The sequence below is a fragment of the Pelophylax lessonae genome, assembly GCF_965119305.1.
Source record: "Pelophylax lessonae genome assembly, chromosome: 4".
Taxonomy (NCBI): domain Eukaryota; kingdom Metazoa; phylum Chordata; class Amphibia; order Anura; family Ranidae; genus Pelophylax; species Pelophylax lessonae.
This window is the reverse complement of record NC_138771.1, coordinates 658,409,744-658,428,771: the sequence shown is the minus strand read 5'-3', so window position 1 is coordinate 658,428,771 and position 19,028 is coordinate 658,409,744. Positions and strand designations below refer to the sequence as shown.

General features: G+C 43.2%; 1 protein-coding gene across 2 annotated transcripts in view; it reads left to right on the top strand.

The window, feature by feature from the left end:
* Nucleotides 1-19,028, top strand: part of NLGN2 (neuroligin 2) — a 363,757-nt gene that overhangs the window by 224,622 nt on the left and 120,107 nt on the right. Inside the window, exon 3 of one of the 2 annotated variants that reach the window (XM_082255096.1) lies at nucleotides 752-808. The exons of the other annotated variant lie outside the window; for it this stretch is intronic. Within the exon in view, the coding sequence (XP_082111222.1) occupies nucleotides 752-808 (57 nt within the window). The remainder of the gene's footprint in view (nucleotides 1-751; nucleotides 809-19,028) is intronic. 2 annotated transcript variants of the gene reach the window in all.

Below are 19,028 nucleotides of genomic sequence, written 5' to 3'. Positions count from 1 at the left end.
TGGGAGGAGCTGTATAGGCTTGAAGGAAGTGATTGGAAGAAATATAGAGAATGATACAAAGTATCATAGGGAGACTGTATTGGGTAAAGTTGATTGGAGGGGGAGGGGCTATGAGGTTAAAAGGGAGGGGCTAGGTTAAAAGGGAGGGGCTATAGTGTAGGGTCACCTAGTCCAATAGTTGGTGGGTATAAAGAGGAGTTAAACCAGGCAGTAAAAACTGGAAAGACTTGTGGTCAAAATTGGAAAGAATTTAAAGATCCATAATATGAGGAGAATAATACGACTCTTGTATTATTAGTTCTCATAAGAACTAGCTTTAGGGGAGCGGTTGAATGTATTTGTCTTCAGTGATATCAATTATAAATAAAGCTTTTCTTATTGAAGGGAAGACCATCCATTTTTATGTCATTATTCCTCAGAATGAGATTTTTTGTTTTGTTTTTACAAAACAGGTTTCTAAAGAAGTAACCTACTTCAACGTCCCAACCCAACCCCCACCTTTGTAACTGTATTTTCTGAACTTGCTTTTTCTTTTTTTGTATTAAAAAAAAAATGTTTAAAAAAAAAAAAAAAGTTGTTTTTTATGACCTTTTCTTGAATCTATTTTTTTTCTTTCTCTCTTTCCCCCTTTCTCTCTCTCCCTCGGTTCTTTTTTTATCTTTTTTTTTTCTTTTCTTTTTTTTTATATTATTTTTTCTTTTTTTTTTTTTCTTTTTTTATATATATATATTTTTTTCGCCTTGACCTCCAGGTCCCCTTTCCAAATCTCGGGAGGAATCCAGAAAATCTCAGCACACTCCAGACGAAGGTAGATCTCAAAGTCTTTTCTTGATTACTTTTTTCTTCTTTCTCTTCTTTTTTTTTTTTTTTTTTTTTTGGGGCATTTTGCATGATGTATGATTTTTTTCTTGGTGAATTGAATCTCTGTGTCTATGTATTTTCTTTAGGATGCTCCTTTTTTTATTATTGCCGTTCTATCGATCACAGTTGTGTTTTGCTATGCAAGTGTGAGACTTAGAGGGAGGTCATAAGAAACATGATAAAGTGTTCGTAGTTTTCTTTGCAGGAGCCACCAGGCTTACCACCAGAGTCCTACAGAGTATTGCCTCTCCAGACCACCACAACATCCACTGACTGATGTGTTACACTTATATCTTGTGTGTAAATATAGAAATGTTGGACCCACATTTGAAAACCTGTGTTTTTAAGGTTCAGAACCAAGGCAACTGCCTAGAAGTCAATAAGTAAGGATGGGTCCTTGGCATATAAACAGTAGGCAAAGTAGAAAGAGCAGAGCACCGCGGCATCTTTGTAGGTCCAGAAAGTTATTATTGGTCACAGCAAGAATCGTAAAAAGAGACAACATCTTTCAGGGGCTCGTTGGTCCTCCTTCATCAGGCTTGGTAGTGGTAGAAGTGGTCCAGCTATACAGTAAAACATTGGATTGAGAGATACTTGGTTTGAGAGCATTTTGCAAGACAAGCAACATTTTTTTATAAACTTTGACTTGAAAAACGAGCGATGTCTTGATATATATAACGCATGAATTATAATCTAATCAATAATATAATTTTATTATATAATATAATATACATATATATATATATATATATATATATATATATATATAATATTATATATTATATAATAAAATTATATTATTGATTAGATTATAATTCATGCGTTTGTGTTTCAAATTTATCACATCTGGGATGTCTACTAGAGTCTTGTTTTGGTCAGGTTTAAGTCAGTAATTACTAAGAATTGTAGGCCTATAATACATAACGCCAAATTTCCATGCAAAAAATTGTACCGCTTTTGGTACAGAATTCCTGACATAATCATACCGCCAGGGAGGTTAAGTGTCGGTTCACACTACGTCGCTCCGACTTAGGGGGCCACCTGTGAAGTCGCGTGCAGCGCGACTTCGGCGCGACTTGCACAGACTTCATAAAATGAATGTCTATGCAAGTCGCTCTGCGGTCACCCCAAAGTAGTACAGGACCCTTTTTCTAAGTCAGAGTGACTTGTGTCGCTCCTATTAGAACCGGTCCTGTACTACTCAATGGACCGCGACAGTGCGCGACTTGCCAGGCTGACCAAGACGCCTGACAAGTCGTATTAGTGTGAACCGGCAGTAAATGTAACTATATTGCTACACTTATGGCTTGTTTCCACTGAGCTTTCTGGTACGGTTCGGTGCGGTACGGTATGCTATTTATGCCGTTTCCATTATGAATGGTACCCTAATTACGAACCGTACCGTACCACTTTTTGGTACCCTTTCGTTGGGGTACCAAGCACATTAGTACCGTACCAACAAGGTGGAGCTACACTCTGCAGAACTTTGATACCACGCCTATCATGAAAGGGTACTATTGCCAGTGGAAACGCAATGTGTACAGTTCCGAACCGTACCGTACTGAACCAAACCGTACCGTACCACTCAGTGGAAACGAGGCAGAGGTGCCTCTCTTCTCTTTTATACACTGTAGCTCCTGCTGGATTTTGCTTCTAATCCCCTTGTGGAGGCACCATTTTTGGATGGACATTTTATGGTTACACAACCTATCACATTACTATAATCTTTTTATATGGACTATAAACTGAAGGACTTATGAAGGTTGGGGAACAAATCATCTGAATTTCCATTATTTCTTATGGGGAAATTTGCTTTGATATACGAGCGCTTTGGATTAGAAGCAGGTTTCCGGAACAAATTATGCTCGCATTCCAAGGTTTCACTGTATATGTATTTCTTCTTCCGCTACATGCCCTGATGAAAGAAAGCTGACGAGTCCCTGAAATGTGTTGGCTGTATACGTGATTGTTGCTGTGGCCAATAAAGATTTACTGAACCAAAAAAGATCCTTTGTTGCCTTCTCGTGTTTCTACTGCATCCACCAGAAGAGTGCTTGGTATATATATTTTTAGCTTTCTATTAAGTAGTAGATCCAGTGCTTGTCAATCCTACTTTGGATAAACATAGAGGGTCAACCCACATAGAAAATCAATATCTATGTTCGACGTAAATGTCAATTGGGTTCACAGTGAAATGCAGACCAGTAAAGGAAGCCTTTGAAGGTTAGGCTTCACACACCCCTAACATATGCACCTCTAATAAGAAGATACGATGGGAATACTGCTTTTCTTTTATAACAGACCCTTGCTTGCTCTGTTTCTAAACAAAAGCTGGACTCCTACATGGTTTTCCATGTGTTTGGGAGGGATCCTGTCTTTGGAATGGAGGATGGGCTTCCTGATCAGAGGTCACCAGAAAGCTCATGATCAAAGGGAATATGCATGTTTATGTGAGAATTGGCTCATGTAGAAGATTTGGTGATGTTGAATTGTCTGTGTACATCTGACTGCCTTCTGATCGGAATGGTCCACCTTAGTTATGTTCCACTACTTTGACTATATTTCCATGTGTCTGGGAGGGATCCTGTGTTTGTAATGGAGAGTAGGCTTTCTGATCAGAGGTTGCAGAAAGCTAGATGCAAATCCTGGTTCAGGAAAACTGCTTATCAACTGCTTATTTTTACTGTCATGGCTATATCTCAATTACTTCATTGAGGATTACATCAACCCTACTTTCTCGGCTTCATGATGGTTGCAGTAGTTGGTCGGAGATGGAGAAGAGGGGTGGTAAGCTAGCTTGCATCATCAAAGTGATAAATGACGCAAGTAGTCCATGTTGTCTATGAAACCCAACCATACTTCTGGGTGTATCCAGTATTTATTGTATGGTACACAAATGGCACTTTTCCACTGCAAGTACCGGCTCGGCTCTACTCGGCCCTGCTTGGCCCGATTTGCTTTTCCACTGCTGGTACCGCATGGTACGGCGTTGGAACGGTTCGGTACGGTTTGGTAAGGTTTGCTTTTCCACTAAAGTAGTACTAAAGTTAAGTGGGTGGGATAACAACGATTCTCTGACCAATCAGTGGCTAGTAGTTACTGCATGCAAAGGATTGTGGGATATGGTACCGGGTATGGTACCTCTTGGAACCACAATCGAGTAGGTACTGTTTTTGAGAGCCGTACCGTTCGGTTCCATGCAGTGGAAAAGCGCCGCCGTACCATACCGTACCGAACTGTTCCAACACCGTACCATGCGCTACCAGCAGTGGAAAAGCACAAAAGCGAGCCGAACCGTTCGGTTCCATGCAGTGGAAAAGCGCCAAAAGTGGTATCCAAAAACCTGACAGTCACGGATGGTGGCTGGGGTGGCTGTGGTATATGTGTGACATAAGCAGACATCCTTGGCTAACCGAAATGAAAAACTTTGACCAGTTTGGGGTTTTTTTAGTGGGAGGTCAGATCGTCCTAAAAAATTAACTCATGTAAACATACATGATCAGAAGATATGAGCATGTTTATGTAAGAATGGGCTCGTGTGAAGATTTGGTGATGTTGAATTGTCTGTGTACATCTGACTGTGTTCTGATCGGAATGGTCCACTTTAGTTACACTATATTGACAAAAGTATTGGGACACCTGCCTTTACACGCACATGAACTTTAATGGCATCCCAGTCTTAGTCCGTAGGGTTCAATATTGAGTTGGCCCACCTTTTGCAGCTATAACAGCTTCAACTCTTCTGGGAAAGCTGTCCATAAGGTTTAGGGATGTGTCTTTGGGAATGTATTACCATTCTTCCAGAAGCGCATTTGTGAGGTCAGGAACTAATGTTGGTCAAGAAGGCCTGGCTCGCAGTCTCCACTCTAATTCATTCCAAAAGTGTTCTATCGGGTTGAGGTCAGGACTCGTTGCAGTCCAGTCAAGTTCCTCCACTCCAAACTCGCTCATCCATGTCTTAATGGACCTTGCTTTGTGCACTGGTGCGCAGTCATGTTGGAACAGGAAGGGGCCATCCCCAAACTGTTGCCACAAAGTTAGGAGCATGAAATTGTCCAAAAGGTCCATAAAGACATGGATAAGCGCAGGGCCGTCTTTAACACAGGGCAAAAGGGGCAGCTGCCCTGGGTCCAGTCATTGATGTGGGGCCCAAAGCAGCTGCCCCTTGAGCCCATACTGGCTGCAAATAGGTAATAAGTGGGTTTTGGTAGGGCCCAAGAAAATATTTGCCCAGGGTCCAATCATAATTAAATACGGCCCTGGATAAGCGAGATTGGGGTGGAGGAACTTGACTGGCCTGAGTCCTGACCTCAACCCGATAGACACCTTTGGGATAAATTAGAGCAGAGACTTTGAGCCAAGCCTTCACGTCCAAAATCAGTGCCTTACCTCACAAATGCGCTTCTGGAAGAATGGTCAAACATTCCTATAGACACACTCCTAAACCTTGTGGACAGCCTTCCCAGAAGAGTTGAAGCTGTTAGAGCTGCAAAGGGTGAACCAACTCAATATTGAACCCTACGGACTAAGACTGGGATGCCATTAAAGTTTGTGTGTGTGTGTGTGTAAAGGTAGGTGTCCCAATATTTTTGACAATATAGTGTATGTTTCACTACCTTGGCTATATTTCCATGTGTCTGGAAGGGATCCTGTGTTTGGAATGGATAGTAGGCTTCCTGACCAGGGTTTGCCAGAAAGCTAGGTGCAAATCAAAGTTCAGGAAAACTGCTTATAACCAAGCCCAGTATCTTTTCACTGTCATGGCTATATCTCAATCACTTTATTAAGGATTGCATCAACCTACTTTCTTGGCTTCCTAATGGTTGCAGTAGTTGGTCGGAGATGGAGAAGCGGGGTGATAAGCTAGCTTGCGTCATCAAAGAGATAAATGACGCAAGTAGTTCATGTGGTCTATGAAACCCAACCAGACTTCTTGGTGTATCCAGTATTTAATGTATGGTACAAATGGTATCCAAAACCTGGCAGCCCCAGATGGTGGTTGGGGTGTGCGGTATATGTGTGACATAAGCAGACATCCTTATCTAAGCAAAATGAAAAATCTTGGAGGCCACTTCGTTTTTTAGTGGGGGGTCAGCTCTTCCTCAAAAATAAACTCATGTGAACGATCATCAGGTGAAAGATTTCTCGAAACCAGCGATAACCAGAGCTCTCTTTCAAGCCCAGAAACTATTTCTAAGACATTGGAAATCAGCTGACCCACCCCCGCTGAAAGAGTGGATCACCCAAATTGGCGATACGCTATGTCTTGAAAAATACATCTACCAACATAGAAGGTGCCCTAGCAAATTTGATAAACTATGGTCCCTTTGGTTGGACACACCGAGGTTATCCTGGTAGATTTATTTTGGATAGACTATTGTGAACTAACCTCTTCACTCTATTCTGATATGCACTTTTCCCCCACTGCTATGTTATCTTAGGTTACCATTGTAGACTCATGGTTTAGTGCCAGAATTGTAGTTATGTCAATATGGGTTGATGTGACATTGTCTACAGTTGGAGCTTGTTCCTGGTTATATATGTTGTATTTACTCTGGAACCTGTAAATGTTTTCATGTTAACCTTTTTGAGATTAAAAAAGTAAACCCATGTAAGCCTACATGATCAGAAGATTTGGTAATGTTGAGTTGTTTGTGTACATCTGACTGCCTTCCGAGGGCTTTTTTTCTGTGGGAACGCGGGGGAACGCAGTTCCGGCACCTCCAGCACTGAATGTATGCCATGGCAAGGGGTGCTGGAGGGTCTACTGATGCTGGCTGCTGGAGGGGATCTATTTTCGCATGCCAATCTAATGTTGCTGGTGGAGGATCTTTTGATACTGGGGGTTAATTGTTGCTGGAAGGGATCTACTGTTTAGGGAGGAGATCTATTTTATTGCTTTTCTTGTTATTACCAAATTCCAAACATTACACTACAAAATAATACTTGGCCCTATATTGTCCAAAATGGGCTGTATTGGGAGCTGGGTAGAGGGTGGAACCAAGGGTCATTGCTCGGAGGTGGGTAGGGGGCAGAGACACAAAGTGACTTAGGACGGGGGAGTTCTTGCACCTATTCTCTGAGAAAAAAAGCCCTGCTGCCTTCTAATCAAAATGGTCCACCTCGGTTATGTTCCACTACCTTGACTATATTTACATGTGTTTAGGAGGGATCCTGTCTTTGGAATTAGGAGTAGGCTTACCAATCTGTGGTCACCAGAAATCTAGGTGAAAATCTCAGTTCAGGAAAACTGCTTATCACCAATCCCAGTATCTTTTCACTGTCATGGCTATATTTCAATCACTCCATTAAGGGTTGCATCAAACCTTCTTTCTCTGCTTCATAATGGTTGCAGGAGTTGGTTGGAGAAGGAGAAGGGGAGTGGTAAGCTAGTTTTTGTCATCAAAGAGATATATGACGCAAGTAGCTCATTTGGTCTATGAAACCTAAACAACTCATTGACCCAATCAAACCTAATAAACTCACGTTAGCGTACATGATCAGAAGATATGAGCATGTCTATGCGAGAATGGCTAGAAGTTTCGGTGATGTTTATTTGTGGTCTGTAAACAACTGATTGCCTTCAAATCAGAATGGTCCACCTTAGTTACAGTGCATTGCGAAAGTATTCGGCCCCCTTGAACTTTTCGACCTTTTGCCACATTTCAAGCTTCAAACATAAAGATATAAAACTGTATTTTTTTGTAAAGAATCAACAACAAGTGGGACACAATCATGAAGTAGAACGAAATTTATTGGATATTTCAAACTTTTTTAACAAATAAAAAACTGAAAAATTGGGCGTGCAAATTTATTCAGCCCCCTTAAGTTAATACTTTTTAGCGCCACCTTTTGCTGCTATTACAGCTGTAAGTCGCTTGGGGTATGTCTCTATCAGTTTTGCACATCGAGAGACTGAAATTTTTGCCCATTCCTCCTTGCAAAACAGCTCGAGCTCAGTGAGGTTGGATGGAGAAGGTTTGCGAACAGCAGTTTTCAGTTCTTTCCACAGATTCTCGATTGGATTCAAGTCTGGACTTTGACTTGGCCATTCTAACACCTGGATATGTTTATTTGTGAACCATTCCATTGTAGATTTTGCTTTATGTTTTGGATCATTGTCTTGTTGGAAGACAAATCTCCGTCCCAGTCTCAGGTCTTTTGCAGACTCCATCAGGTTTTCTTCCAGAATGGTCCTGTATGTGGCTCCATATATCTTCCCATCAATTTTAACCATCTTCCCTGTCCCTGCTGAAGAAAAGCAGGCCCAAACCATGATGCTGCCACCACCATGTTTGACAGTGGGGATGGTGTGTTCAGGGTGACGAGCTGTGTTGCTTTTACGCCAAACATAACATTTTGCATTGTTGCCAAAAAGTTTGATTTTGGTTTCCTCTGACCAGAGCACCTTCTTCCACATGTTTGGTGTCTCCCAGGTGGCTTGTGGCAAACTTTAAACGACACTTTTTTTGGATATCTTTAAGAAATGGCTTTCTTCTTGCCACTCTTCCATAAAGGCCAGATTTGTGCAGTATACGACTGATTGTTGTCCTATGGACAGAGTCTCCCACCTCAGCTGTAGATCTCTGCAGTTCATCCAGAGTGTACATGGGCCGCTTGGCTGCATCTCTGATCAGTCTTCTCCTTGTATGAGCTGAAAGTTTAGAGGGATGGCCAGGTCTTCGTAGATTTGCAGTGGTCTGATACTCCTTCCGGTCCGGTTCACACTTATGCGATGCGGGAAGGCTGCGAATTCGCAGCCTGTTCCCGCAGCGCACACACACCCCCGGCAGTTCACACTGCCATATGCGATACGCTGGGGGTGTCAATGTAATCTTAACGACACCCCCAGTTTGATCGCATATTGCAGTGCGCAAGTGTGAACCGCTGTGCGATCCGATCCTGATGCGGCTTCCAAAAAGGGTCCTGTGCGTGTTTGCTGTGGCTGCGGTGCGAATTTAGCCATACAAAGTGTATGGCTAAACTCGCACCGCACAGCCGATCGCATGTAATGAAGGAGCAGTGCGCTCCGACATTACATGCGAACCCCGCACTCGCATAAGTGTGAACCGGGGCTCCATGTCAATATTATCGCTTGCACAGTGCTCCTTGGGATGTTCAAAGCTTGGGAAATCTTTTTGTATCCAAATCCGGCTTTAAACTTCTCCACAACAGTATCTCAGACCTGCCTGGTGTGTTCCTTGTTCTTCATGATGCTCTCTGCGCTTTAAACGGACCTCTGAGACTATCACAGTGCAGGTACATTTATACAGAGACTTGATTACACACAGGTGGATTCTATTTATCATCATTAGTCATTTAGGTCAACATTGGATCATTCAGAGATCCTCACTGAACTTCTGGAGAGAGTTTGCTGCACTGAAAGTAAGAGGGCTGAATAATTTTGCACGCCCAATTCTTTTAGTTTTTTATTTGTTAACAAAGTTTGAAATATCCAATAAATTTCGTTCCACTTCATGATTGTGTCCCACTTGTTGATTCTTCAAAAAAAAAAATTAGTTTTATATCTTTATGCTTGAAGCCTGAAATGTGGCAAAAGGTCGAAAAGTTCAAGGGGGCCGAATACTTTCGCAATGCACTGTATGTTCCACTACCTTGACCACATTTTACTATCCAGAAGTTTGCTGAGAAAATACCACGCAGCCCTCCTAATACCCCCTCACTTCTACCACAGCCCAACAGAACATTGTGAAATTAACCAATCCTGCCTGCAAATGGTGGAGTTTTGCCTCCTAACCTCTTAATCAAGGAGTAAAAGAGAAGAGGAGAGGGCTCTAATTATATTTTAGTGCTTGTTGAGATGATTCAAGTTGCAAAGAGAACATGTGAATTTACAGAAGTGAAAAAAAAAAGACAAGAAGGTGAATATCAAGCAGACTGAAGCTAAAATGTCCAATAAAGTACCACTTTTTCTACCATGGATCTCATCCGCTATTTACAGTAATAGGCCATTATGGGTCGATAATTTTCTAGACATGATTGTTTTCTTTGCTATGCAGCTGTCATGTATTTGATATGTATATTTAGCCTGATTAGCCTATTCTTTTTGGAACGTGCCCGGCCTTATGGAAATTTCTTTTGAAGATTGCTCTCCATTGCGTATTGTTTTCTTGGTGCATATGCTACCTTATTCTCACATTTTGGAGTGTTGTACCTTATTATTTTTTGTCTGTGATATGCAGTTTCATTTAAAAAAAAAGAAAGTTAAAAAAAAAAAGTCTAATAAAGAAGAAAATGGAAACCAGGGGTATGAGGATCCAGTTTGTTGGTGCTGGCAATGGAATAGACATCAAATGATTATATATAGGGCATATTGCATTCTAAGATAGAAAAGCGAGCTGTAAATATCCAAAAATATACAATAGAAGTTTATGCATACTCTAGTAACTAAGATTATGCTATCAACAAAATGGTGGTGGTGTGCACACAGATACCAACTCCCAGTTCCATAAATGTGAATAGAATGGGAAAAAAATGGCTTCAGCTCCTGTTCTCCAGCTGTACAGAACTCCTCAGACACGTTCCATCCATTTCAGGGCTTAATCATAGAGGTCAGTATGATCATGCTATACAGCTACTATACCTGTGAGTGCTAAGTTATAGTTTGTAGTGGAGCATATGGGTGCACGTATTATTAAAGTTTATGGAAAGTCCAAGTTTTTGGGTGTCAGGCTATTTTTTCGCTGCCTGTGATTTACCCCTACTTCCTGTCCTGGAGAAACAACAGGATTTCAGAGAACGTTTCTCCAAAAAGAATAGAATTTCCATCTTCGAGTTGTCAAAAAATAGGTGTCCACCTATTGCCCACCTAGATGGAGGATTTTTCCCCATCTGTTACTGACAACTCAAAAATTTTGGACTTCCCCTTGAGAGCAAGGTGCAGCGTGGTGTAGGGGGGGCAGTAAACCCACATGTCCAAGTCAGGCAACAAAGTTATATTGTAGAAAGGTTCAACACAACGTATTCAGTAATGGCAGGTAGTTACGACTGTACAGAGCTACTTACGAACCGTAGATTTGAAAGATGCTGACTGAATCTGCAACGAGGCGCGGCCTGGCCGGTCCACACCCAAAGCCGAGGCTGCCTGAAGAAAAGTAGACGTAGTCCCTGTACTGTTTCTATTCCTCTGGAACCTTTCTCTACCTCTAAGTACTGTCCCTGTCAGATGGGGATCCTGTCCCTATGCAACGAGGTTTGGCCATGGCGGTCCACACCCAAAGCCGAGGCTGCCTGAAGAAAAGTAGACGTAGTCCCTGTACTGTCTCTATTCCTCTGGAACCTTTCTCTACCTCTAAGTACTGTCCATGCCAGATGGGGATCCTGTCCCTATGCAATGAGGTGTGGCCTGGGCGGTCCACACCCAAAGCCGAGGCTGCCTGAAGAAAAGTAGACATAGTCCCTGTACTGTCTCTATTCCTCTGGAACCTTTCTCTACCTCTAAGTACTGTCCCTGCCAGATGGGGATCCTGTCCCTATGCAACGAGGTGTGGCCTGGGCGGTCCACACCCAAAGCCGAGGCTGCCTGAAGAAAAGTAGGCATAGTCCCTGTACTGTCTCTATTCCTCTGGAACCTTTCTCTACCTCTTAGTACTGTCCCTGCCAGAAGGGGATCCTGTCCCTATGCTAGCCACTCCTAACCCAGGAGCCGGAGTTCTAAATGGACTCTGCCTGACCCAAGATGGCCACTAGAGTCACATGGGGCACCAATGTCCAATCAGGCAGCTCTCTTCTTTTGACCGCAGGAAGTCATAGAGTAACCAAGTCCCTTCAACTTTGGTAAAGTGCCACCTGCAGTCGGAAGTACAGACTGCACCTGCCTACGCCCTTTTATTCTGCCTTGGTGATAATGGTCACCAGGACAAAAAAGGAACAAATCTCCACAGCGTATATACAGACAGCAAAAACTCTTACCAACAGTTTCTATAACTTAAATAAATGCCTGTACATACACTTTGGATTCTGTAAGAAATAGGCTTCAGATGGTAGTATATAGGCACACTGTAGGACTAGTCAACAAGGCTGACCATAGAGTAGTAGAAGCCTTCAAAAAAACAGACATGACGTTATCTGTCTGTTAAGTAAACAGTGCTGCAGGCCCTCATGCAAGCCATAAGGCAAGAAGAAATGTTGATCATTCATTGAAAACAGAGAAGGACTGATCACGTCAAGTAGATATTTATGACAAGTAGGAAAATGTAAGGGGTTGTCAGTGCTTCCAACATCAGGAATCAGGATCACCCTTTATTGCTCCTAGTGCAACCCTCTCCTGAGTATCCCATTTGGCTTTCAAATCAAGGAGAGATCAGGTTATGTGGGCCACCACAACTAAGACGGTCTGTATTAGAAGAGTGATCAAAGCAATGTACACAGCTGATGGGCTGGAAAGATAGTTGGGGTAACAGATGACTAGAAAATATTTTGGAATACCCTGAAGAAGTGAGCTTGAAGGGGTTTTGCACTTGGTGTGCAAAATAGTGGCAAATTGTATTTACAGAGCTGGTTTGCTGTCCCAGCACCTAACCCTCCTCCTTTCGCAGCAGGGGCTTGGGACCTGCCATGGTGGATTTGAAGTGGAAATCCAGAAGCACCAATTTTTAGTGGATAGTTTGATTAAAAAAAAGAGAGAGCACTCCCGAATAAAGAAAAGAGAAAACAGGCGCCCCTGAGTTAAGACTGCGATTTAATATGGCAAAGAAGTAATAATAACTTACATCAAGGTAAGTATAAGCAAACAAGATGGTGTCCGTGTGGAGGCTGGGGCTTGGAGTCATCACTGTGGGTCTGTAATCATCTCCTCTCTTCCTCTTCCTATCCAGCAGGAAGTGGGGGGTGTCACGGCAGTGAGATGGAGGCTTGGACAGCAGGGTGAAACTGCAGTGAGATGGAGGCTTGGGCCGCACGGTGGCCGTGATGCTCGTCCACAGGATCTTCCGGCGTAATGACTGACGTGTTTCTGAGCATGCGCTCTGTGGTGGGAAACCAGTGCGCGCTCCTTTTTCAAAGTCGGTTCCTTGGATGACTCCAAGCCCCAGCCTCCACATTGACACCGGAAGGACCCATCTTGTTTGCTTATACTTACCTTGATGTAAGTTTTTATTACTTGTTTGCCATATTAAATCGCAGTCTTAACTCAGAGGCGCCTGTTTTCTCTTTTGTTTGTTGCATGTTTGGAGGTCGCTTCTGCTCCCGAACAGGCTGGCCCTGAGCATCCAGACTATTTCCTCGTCTCACCCAGTGCTGTATCTTGGCCTAGGCCAACAAGACCTAGGCCTAGGGCAGCACTTTGCAGGGGGGCAGCATAAAAGCTGCACTACGCACAAGAAAAAAAACAGCCTGCTCCCGGCTCGCCCACTAAAAAGGGTCCCTGCTGGCTTGCGCTACACACTTTTAGTATGGTGCCAGTCTTATATGGCAAATTGGGCTGGAGGGCAGGGTCCAGGAGGCAAATCAGTCTGGCACCCCCATAAAGCGATCATACTGCTACCTCCTGGTATGATATGGTATGATATGATGGTATGATGATGGGCACTGCTGAGGCTGACCTTATGGGAACTGATGAGGCTACATTGATGGGGACTGATACACTGTGGTTGTGGTCTGTGGTTTACAGATTACAGGGCGGGTCATAAACAGGAAGAGGTGTGGCCTTTACAGGAAGGGGTGCGTTATATTTAAATTAGGGGGTGCACCAGTTTAGTCCGGCCTAGGGCAGCACAAAACCAAAATACACCACTGGTCTCACCTTAAGACTTTATCATAGCCTTGATGTGCTATTATATGGACTATCGTTTTTATGTAGTGCTAACAGCTTGCGCCACTTGTTCAATTTCTTGTCTACAACTCCCGAATAAAGGTAGGGGCTTAGTGTAAGGTTTGGGAGCAGGAATAAGGCAATACATGGGAATTTGGAAGAGGTTTTTTTGGGGAGGAGGAAGGTCGTAGAAGTAGAGTCTAGTAATCCATCATCAATTGGAGTAGCTTAGAAAACTAGGAGAGGTTTGAGAATTTAGGTCTGCTTATAATATGCTACATATTTTATATTATAACAAAATCAGGGGATTTAGGTGTTGACATAAGGGTTTAATTGAGGGCTGGGAATTTATTTCATGTGATAGCAAGGGAGAATAGAGTTGAATGAGGAGTAGAGGCAAGATTTAAAAGGATGTTTGGCAATCAGAGAGAAGGTTAAATGAGGGATTGATTTTCCCACCGATTTTCCACATATCCACATAAAAAGGGGCCCTTCAGTGCCCCAAGAGAGAGCTGCTGGAAACACTGCCAAAATGCAGGCCTTTATGCTGCCAGACACTGCTCCCAGCTGGCAGGGCCACTCGGTGTTCCCTGAAGGAATGGGAGTCTGAGGACTCTTAACTACAAATCTTGGACTAACTGTCTTTAATGATCTTTGCCAAACATGGACTAACTATATGGACTCTGTGCTACCTCAGGTGGACTATTTATCAATCATGGACTCTGGCTCTAATGGACACTAAGGATTCTCTGCTGTTATTTAGGTATGATTACCCTATGGGTACTAAAGCACCTTATGCAGGAATTCATGTTAGAAGCTGCCTAATGTTCTTGTATGTTGCCTTTCACCAGTAAGGTTATCATTAATTCCTGGTCTGAAGTCTCTTCTTAAGTGGTGTATTGCATGGTGTAGTGTATTAACACAGACCAGGCTGTACAGGTTGCTTCTTTATTCACTGCACATCAGCATGCAACTAACTTCAGCCACACCCAGCTCCCAGACATATACATAATTGTAACATTTTGCAGACAGCAACTTAACCCGTTGCTTACCATACTACATTCCCTCCTCTCTTTGAATAAAACATAACATGCACAACGTATTAATAAGATTAACAAAATGCATGGATGAACAACTAAAAATTTAAACTATAAACTCCTGACTATACACATAGTCCTTAAGGTAGGCCGGTGGATTTGTTGCTCGTTTTTCTCTTGGCCATTCCGATGTGGATGGTTGTGGATTGAAGTCTGGATCACTGGCAGTATCATCACTACTCTTTGCCTGTTCACCGTCTTCCGATACTTGACCTTCTGACTCAATAAATTTCTTCACAAATGAGGAATTACGCACTTTTGTGTGTCCATCTAAATCCTCTAAAACCACTTGAGTACCTCTTTTCTCCTTTACAACATAAGGCTCAGGTTCAAAGGACGGAGCCAGTTTGTTAAACCGATCACTTTGAAGCAACACCTTATCACCCTGTTGAAGGCCACTAGGTTGACAATGGCGGCGGTGGTTTGCATACTGTTCAGCCCGGATCTTCCTTTCCTCATCAATATGCTGAAAAGGTTTCTGACTCGTAGGAGGACCCCCAATGTCTGGCAATTTTGTCCTGAATTTGCGACCACAAAGAAGTTCCGCAGGACTAACGCCAGTGACAGTATGCGGAGTTGTGCGATAAGCCAAAAGAAAACGCCACAGTTCCTTTTTCCAGTCTCTTCTCTCTAAATGAGCAATCCGCAAAGCTTTCAGCAAGGTTCGATTCTGGCGTTCCACTTCCCCGTTAGCCTGTGGCCAGTATGGAGTTGTACGATGATGTTCAATAGCATTTGATTTCAGATAATCCTGAAATTCCTGAGAAGTAAATTGGGCACCATTATCACTCACAATCCGTTTAGGCAACCCATGAGATGCAAAAATACTCTCCAACCCCTCAATTACAGTCGATGATGTAGCTTTAGTGAGAACTACCACCTCTTGCCACCTTGAATAATAGTCCACAACAACTAAAAGATGGTGTCCAGACGGAATGTCGCACAGATCAATGGCTAAATCTTCCCATGGTCCCTCAGGTAGAACAGTGTGAGTTACTGGTTCTGGTTTAGGTTTGCTGCCCACCAACTGACATGCTCGACATGAAGAAACCAAACGTTCCACATCCTTGTCAATTCCTGGCCACCAGACTTTCTCACGTAATCTTTGTTTGGTGCGTACAATGCCTTGATGGCCCTCATGGGCTAAATGTAATGTACGTTTCCGTAAGTCTTTAGGCATCACAATACGATTGCCACGTAGAACTAGTTGTCCTGCAATACTCAGCTCTTGTTTGATTCTGTGATAGCTTGGGTCACAATCCACCCAAACCCCTTGTCTTACACATTTTCTCAACCGAGCAATTTCCGGATCCACAGATGACAATTCTTCAACCTCCCGCGGTGTCAATGCCTGAGGCATGGCGTTAGTAGCCACAAAACGAATGTACTCTTCTGCCAGGTTATGAACAGGCTCCGAAGACTGAGGCAATCTGGAAAGTGCATCTGCCGCATTAGTCGGTCCAGGTCTGTACCGCACTGTAAAGCGATATGGTAACAATCTGAGAACCCATCTCTCAATTCTGGCGGATGGTTTTGAGCGTGGCGAATATATCACTTCCAGAGGCTTGTGGTCTGTGATGATTTCAAAATCAAGGCCGTAGAGATAGGTGTGAAACCTTTCACATCCCCAAACAACAGCCAAAGCTTCTTTCTCGGTCTGAGAATAACGTCTCTCTACATCAGTGAGGGATCTGCTTGCATACTGAATAGGCCTGTAATCGCCTGTGCATTGTCTCTGAACCAAGATGGCGCCTAACCCCACAGGGCTAGCATCGACAATAACTTGGGTGTGTGCAGTAGGATTGAAATAAGCCAAAGTTGTGGCGCAAGTCAGCCGTCTCTTAAGTAAATCAAATGCACCTTGTTCCAAAAAGCCCCACTTCCAAGGGACTGCTTTGCGAGTCAACACTCTCAAAGGTTCACTGACAGTCGCCATATCTGGAATAAACTTGGCACAGTAATTCACTAGCCCAAGAAAACTGCGTACTTCTGCAGGGTTTTCAGGATTTCTGGCATCAGACACAGCTTTAATTTTACAGTCCTCCGGACCAATGCCCCTGTCAGACAGCACATGGCCCATAAAAGTCATTTTATTCATTTGAAATGTGCACTTCTTCTCATTTAATGTTAACCCTTTCTCCTTCAAGCGATTTAGCACTGCACGGAGACGTTCATCGTGCTCCTGTGTGTTTGTTCCCCACACAATTATATCATCAGAAATGTTATGCGTGCCTTCACAACCATGTAGCACCTGCTGAATCACATGTTGATAGGCCTCCGGTGCGGACGATACGCCAAACATCAACCTCTTGTATCTAAAAAGACCTTTATGGCTTGCAAATGTAGTGATGACTCTAGATGCTGGGGTCAATTCAATCTGATGATAACCCCATTTCAAATCCAGTTTACTGAAGACACTTGCCCCATTCATTGCATGTAGAACATCTTCAATAGTGGGAATTGGATGTCTCTCTCTCTGCACAGCTTGGTTAGCACATCTCATGTCCACACAAATTCGAATATCTGTGCCCTTTGGTACAACAACTAACGGCGATACCCACGGAGTGGGCCCTTCCACAGGTTCAATAATGTCAAGGTCTAGCAGCTCTGCCAGTTTGTGCTCAACAGGTGATCTCAGGCTATAAGGAAGTCTGCGTACTGGCTGTGCAATAGGCTTTACATGTGGATCAATGTGAAGCTCCAACTGAAAATCCTTTAATTTTCCAAAACCAGAGAAGCAATCTTTAAATTCCTCTTTCAATGCAGAAATAGCAGGAGACACCATATTCACTCTTGCGCTGCCTACATCACGGCCAATCTGTAACACCCCTAGTGCCATTGCGGTTTGACGACCAAGCAGAGGCGACCCTGTGCCATCTACAACATAGAATTCGGTCTGCAATGGAGGACCAGTCTCATGTGTTTGAACAGAGGTATAAAATTTGCCTTTAAGTTGCAGTGGTGTACTGGAGCCATAAGTATAAATCTGTTTAGTGGTGTTACACAATTTAAGGTGATTTTCTCTGCCATTAAGACTGTGCCAAGAAGCCAAGTCCATAACATTGCATGTAGCTCCAGAGTCAATCAACACTGACACATCTGTATTTCCAATCTTAATGGTTAATGTCCCAGCTTGCAGAGAACACAGGGAGAATATAAATTCACAGTCAGGAGCACTCTCTTTATCCTCAGCTATAACATTTACTTGTGCAGATGGTCCTTTGGTTTTGTTATCTCTGGTTGTACTTCTACACACAGCTGCAAAATGACCTGTCTTTCCACAAGCATAGCACATTTTATTCTGTACCACAGTGCAGTCCTGACTTGTGTGTCCCTCCCTGACACATTTACTGCAGGTGATATGTAAAGTCCTCTTTGGAAAACTCTCTTTCCTACTCCAGATATTCCTATTATTATAAGTAGGTTTGGAGACTGTATTGACAGATGCAGTCTTCTTGGTTTCAATATGCAGAGCCTGGAGCTCAGACAGTTCAATGGCTCTTGCAATCTCCTGCAGACTAGTAAGTGTGAGACTAGGTTCTCTCAATAATCTCCTCCTGAGGTTCACAGATGTGCATTTCTCTATGACCTGATCTCTGATTATCTCCTCAGTTACAGTCCCAAAATCACAAGACTTTGCCAGATATTTCAGCCTAGTCACATAACTGTCTGTGGTTTCTCCTGGTTCTTGCACAGCCTGTCTAAACTTATATCTTTCATAGGGAATATTTTTCTTTGGCTCAAAGTACTCACTCAGTCTATTCATGGCTGTCTCATAGTCTGAATCTTCCCCTGTTGCTCCCAGGGTTTCAAAAATGTCCTGAACTTGTGATCCAGCTAGATGCAGCAGCATGGCTCTCTTCTGAGCAGGTGCAGTCACTCCTGTGGCTATAACAAAGAGCTGAAATCCCTTCTTCCACTTGTCCCAGCGCTGTGAGAGACTAGTGTGGTCTCCAGACACATCAAACGGTCCGATAGCCGGTAAATCCAGAAAGCTAGCCATCCTCGTCGCCAAAATGTAGTGTATTAACACAGACCAGGCTGTACAGGCTGCTTCTTTATTCACTGCACATCAGCATGCAACTAACTTCAGCCACACCCAGCTCCCAGACATATACATAATTGTAACATTTTGCAGACAGCAACTTAACCCGTTGCTTACCATACTACACATGGTGTATCCAAAGAACAGGGCTTCTAACAGGGGGACTGTAAGTTACAGTAAATACAGTACACTTTAATCCAATGGGTAGTTTTTTTGCTGTCTAGCATAGGCCATATAGTCATTGCTAAGGACA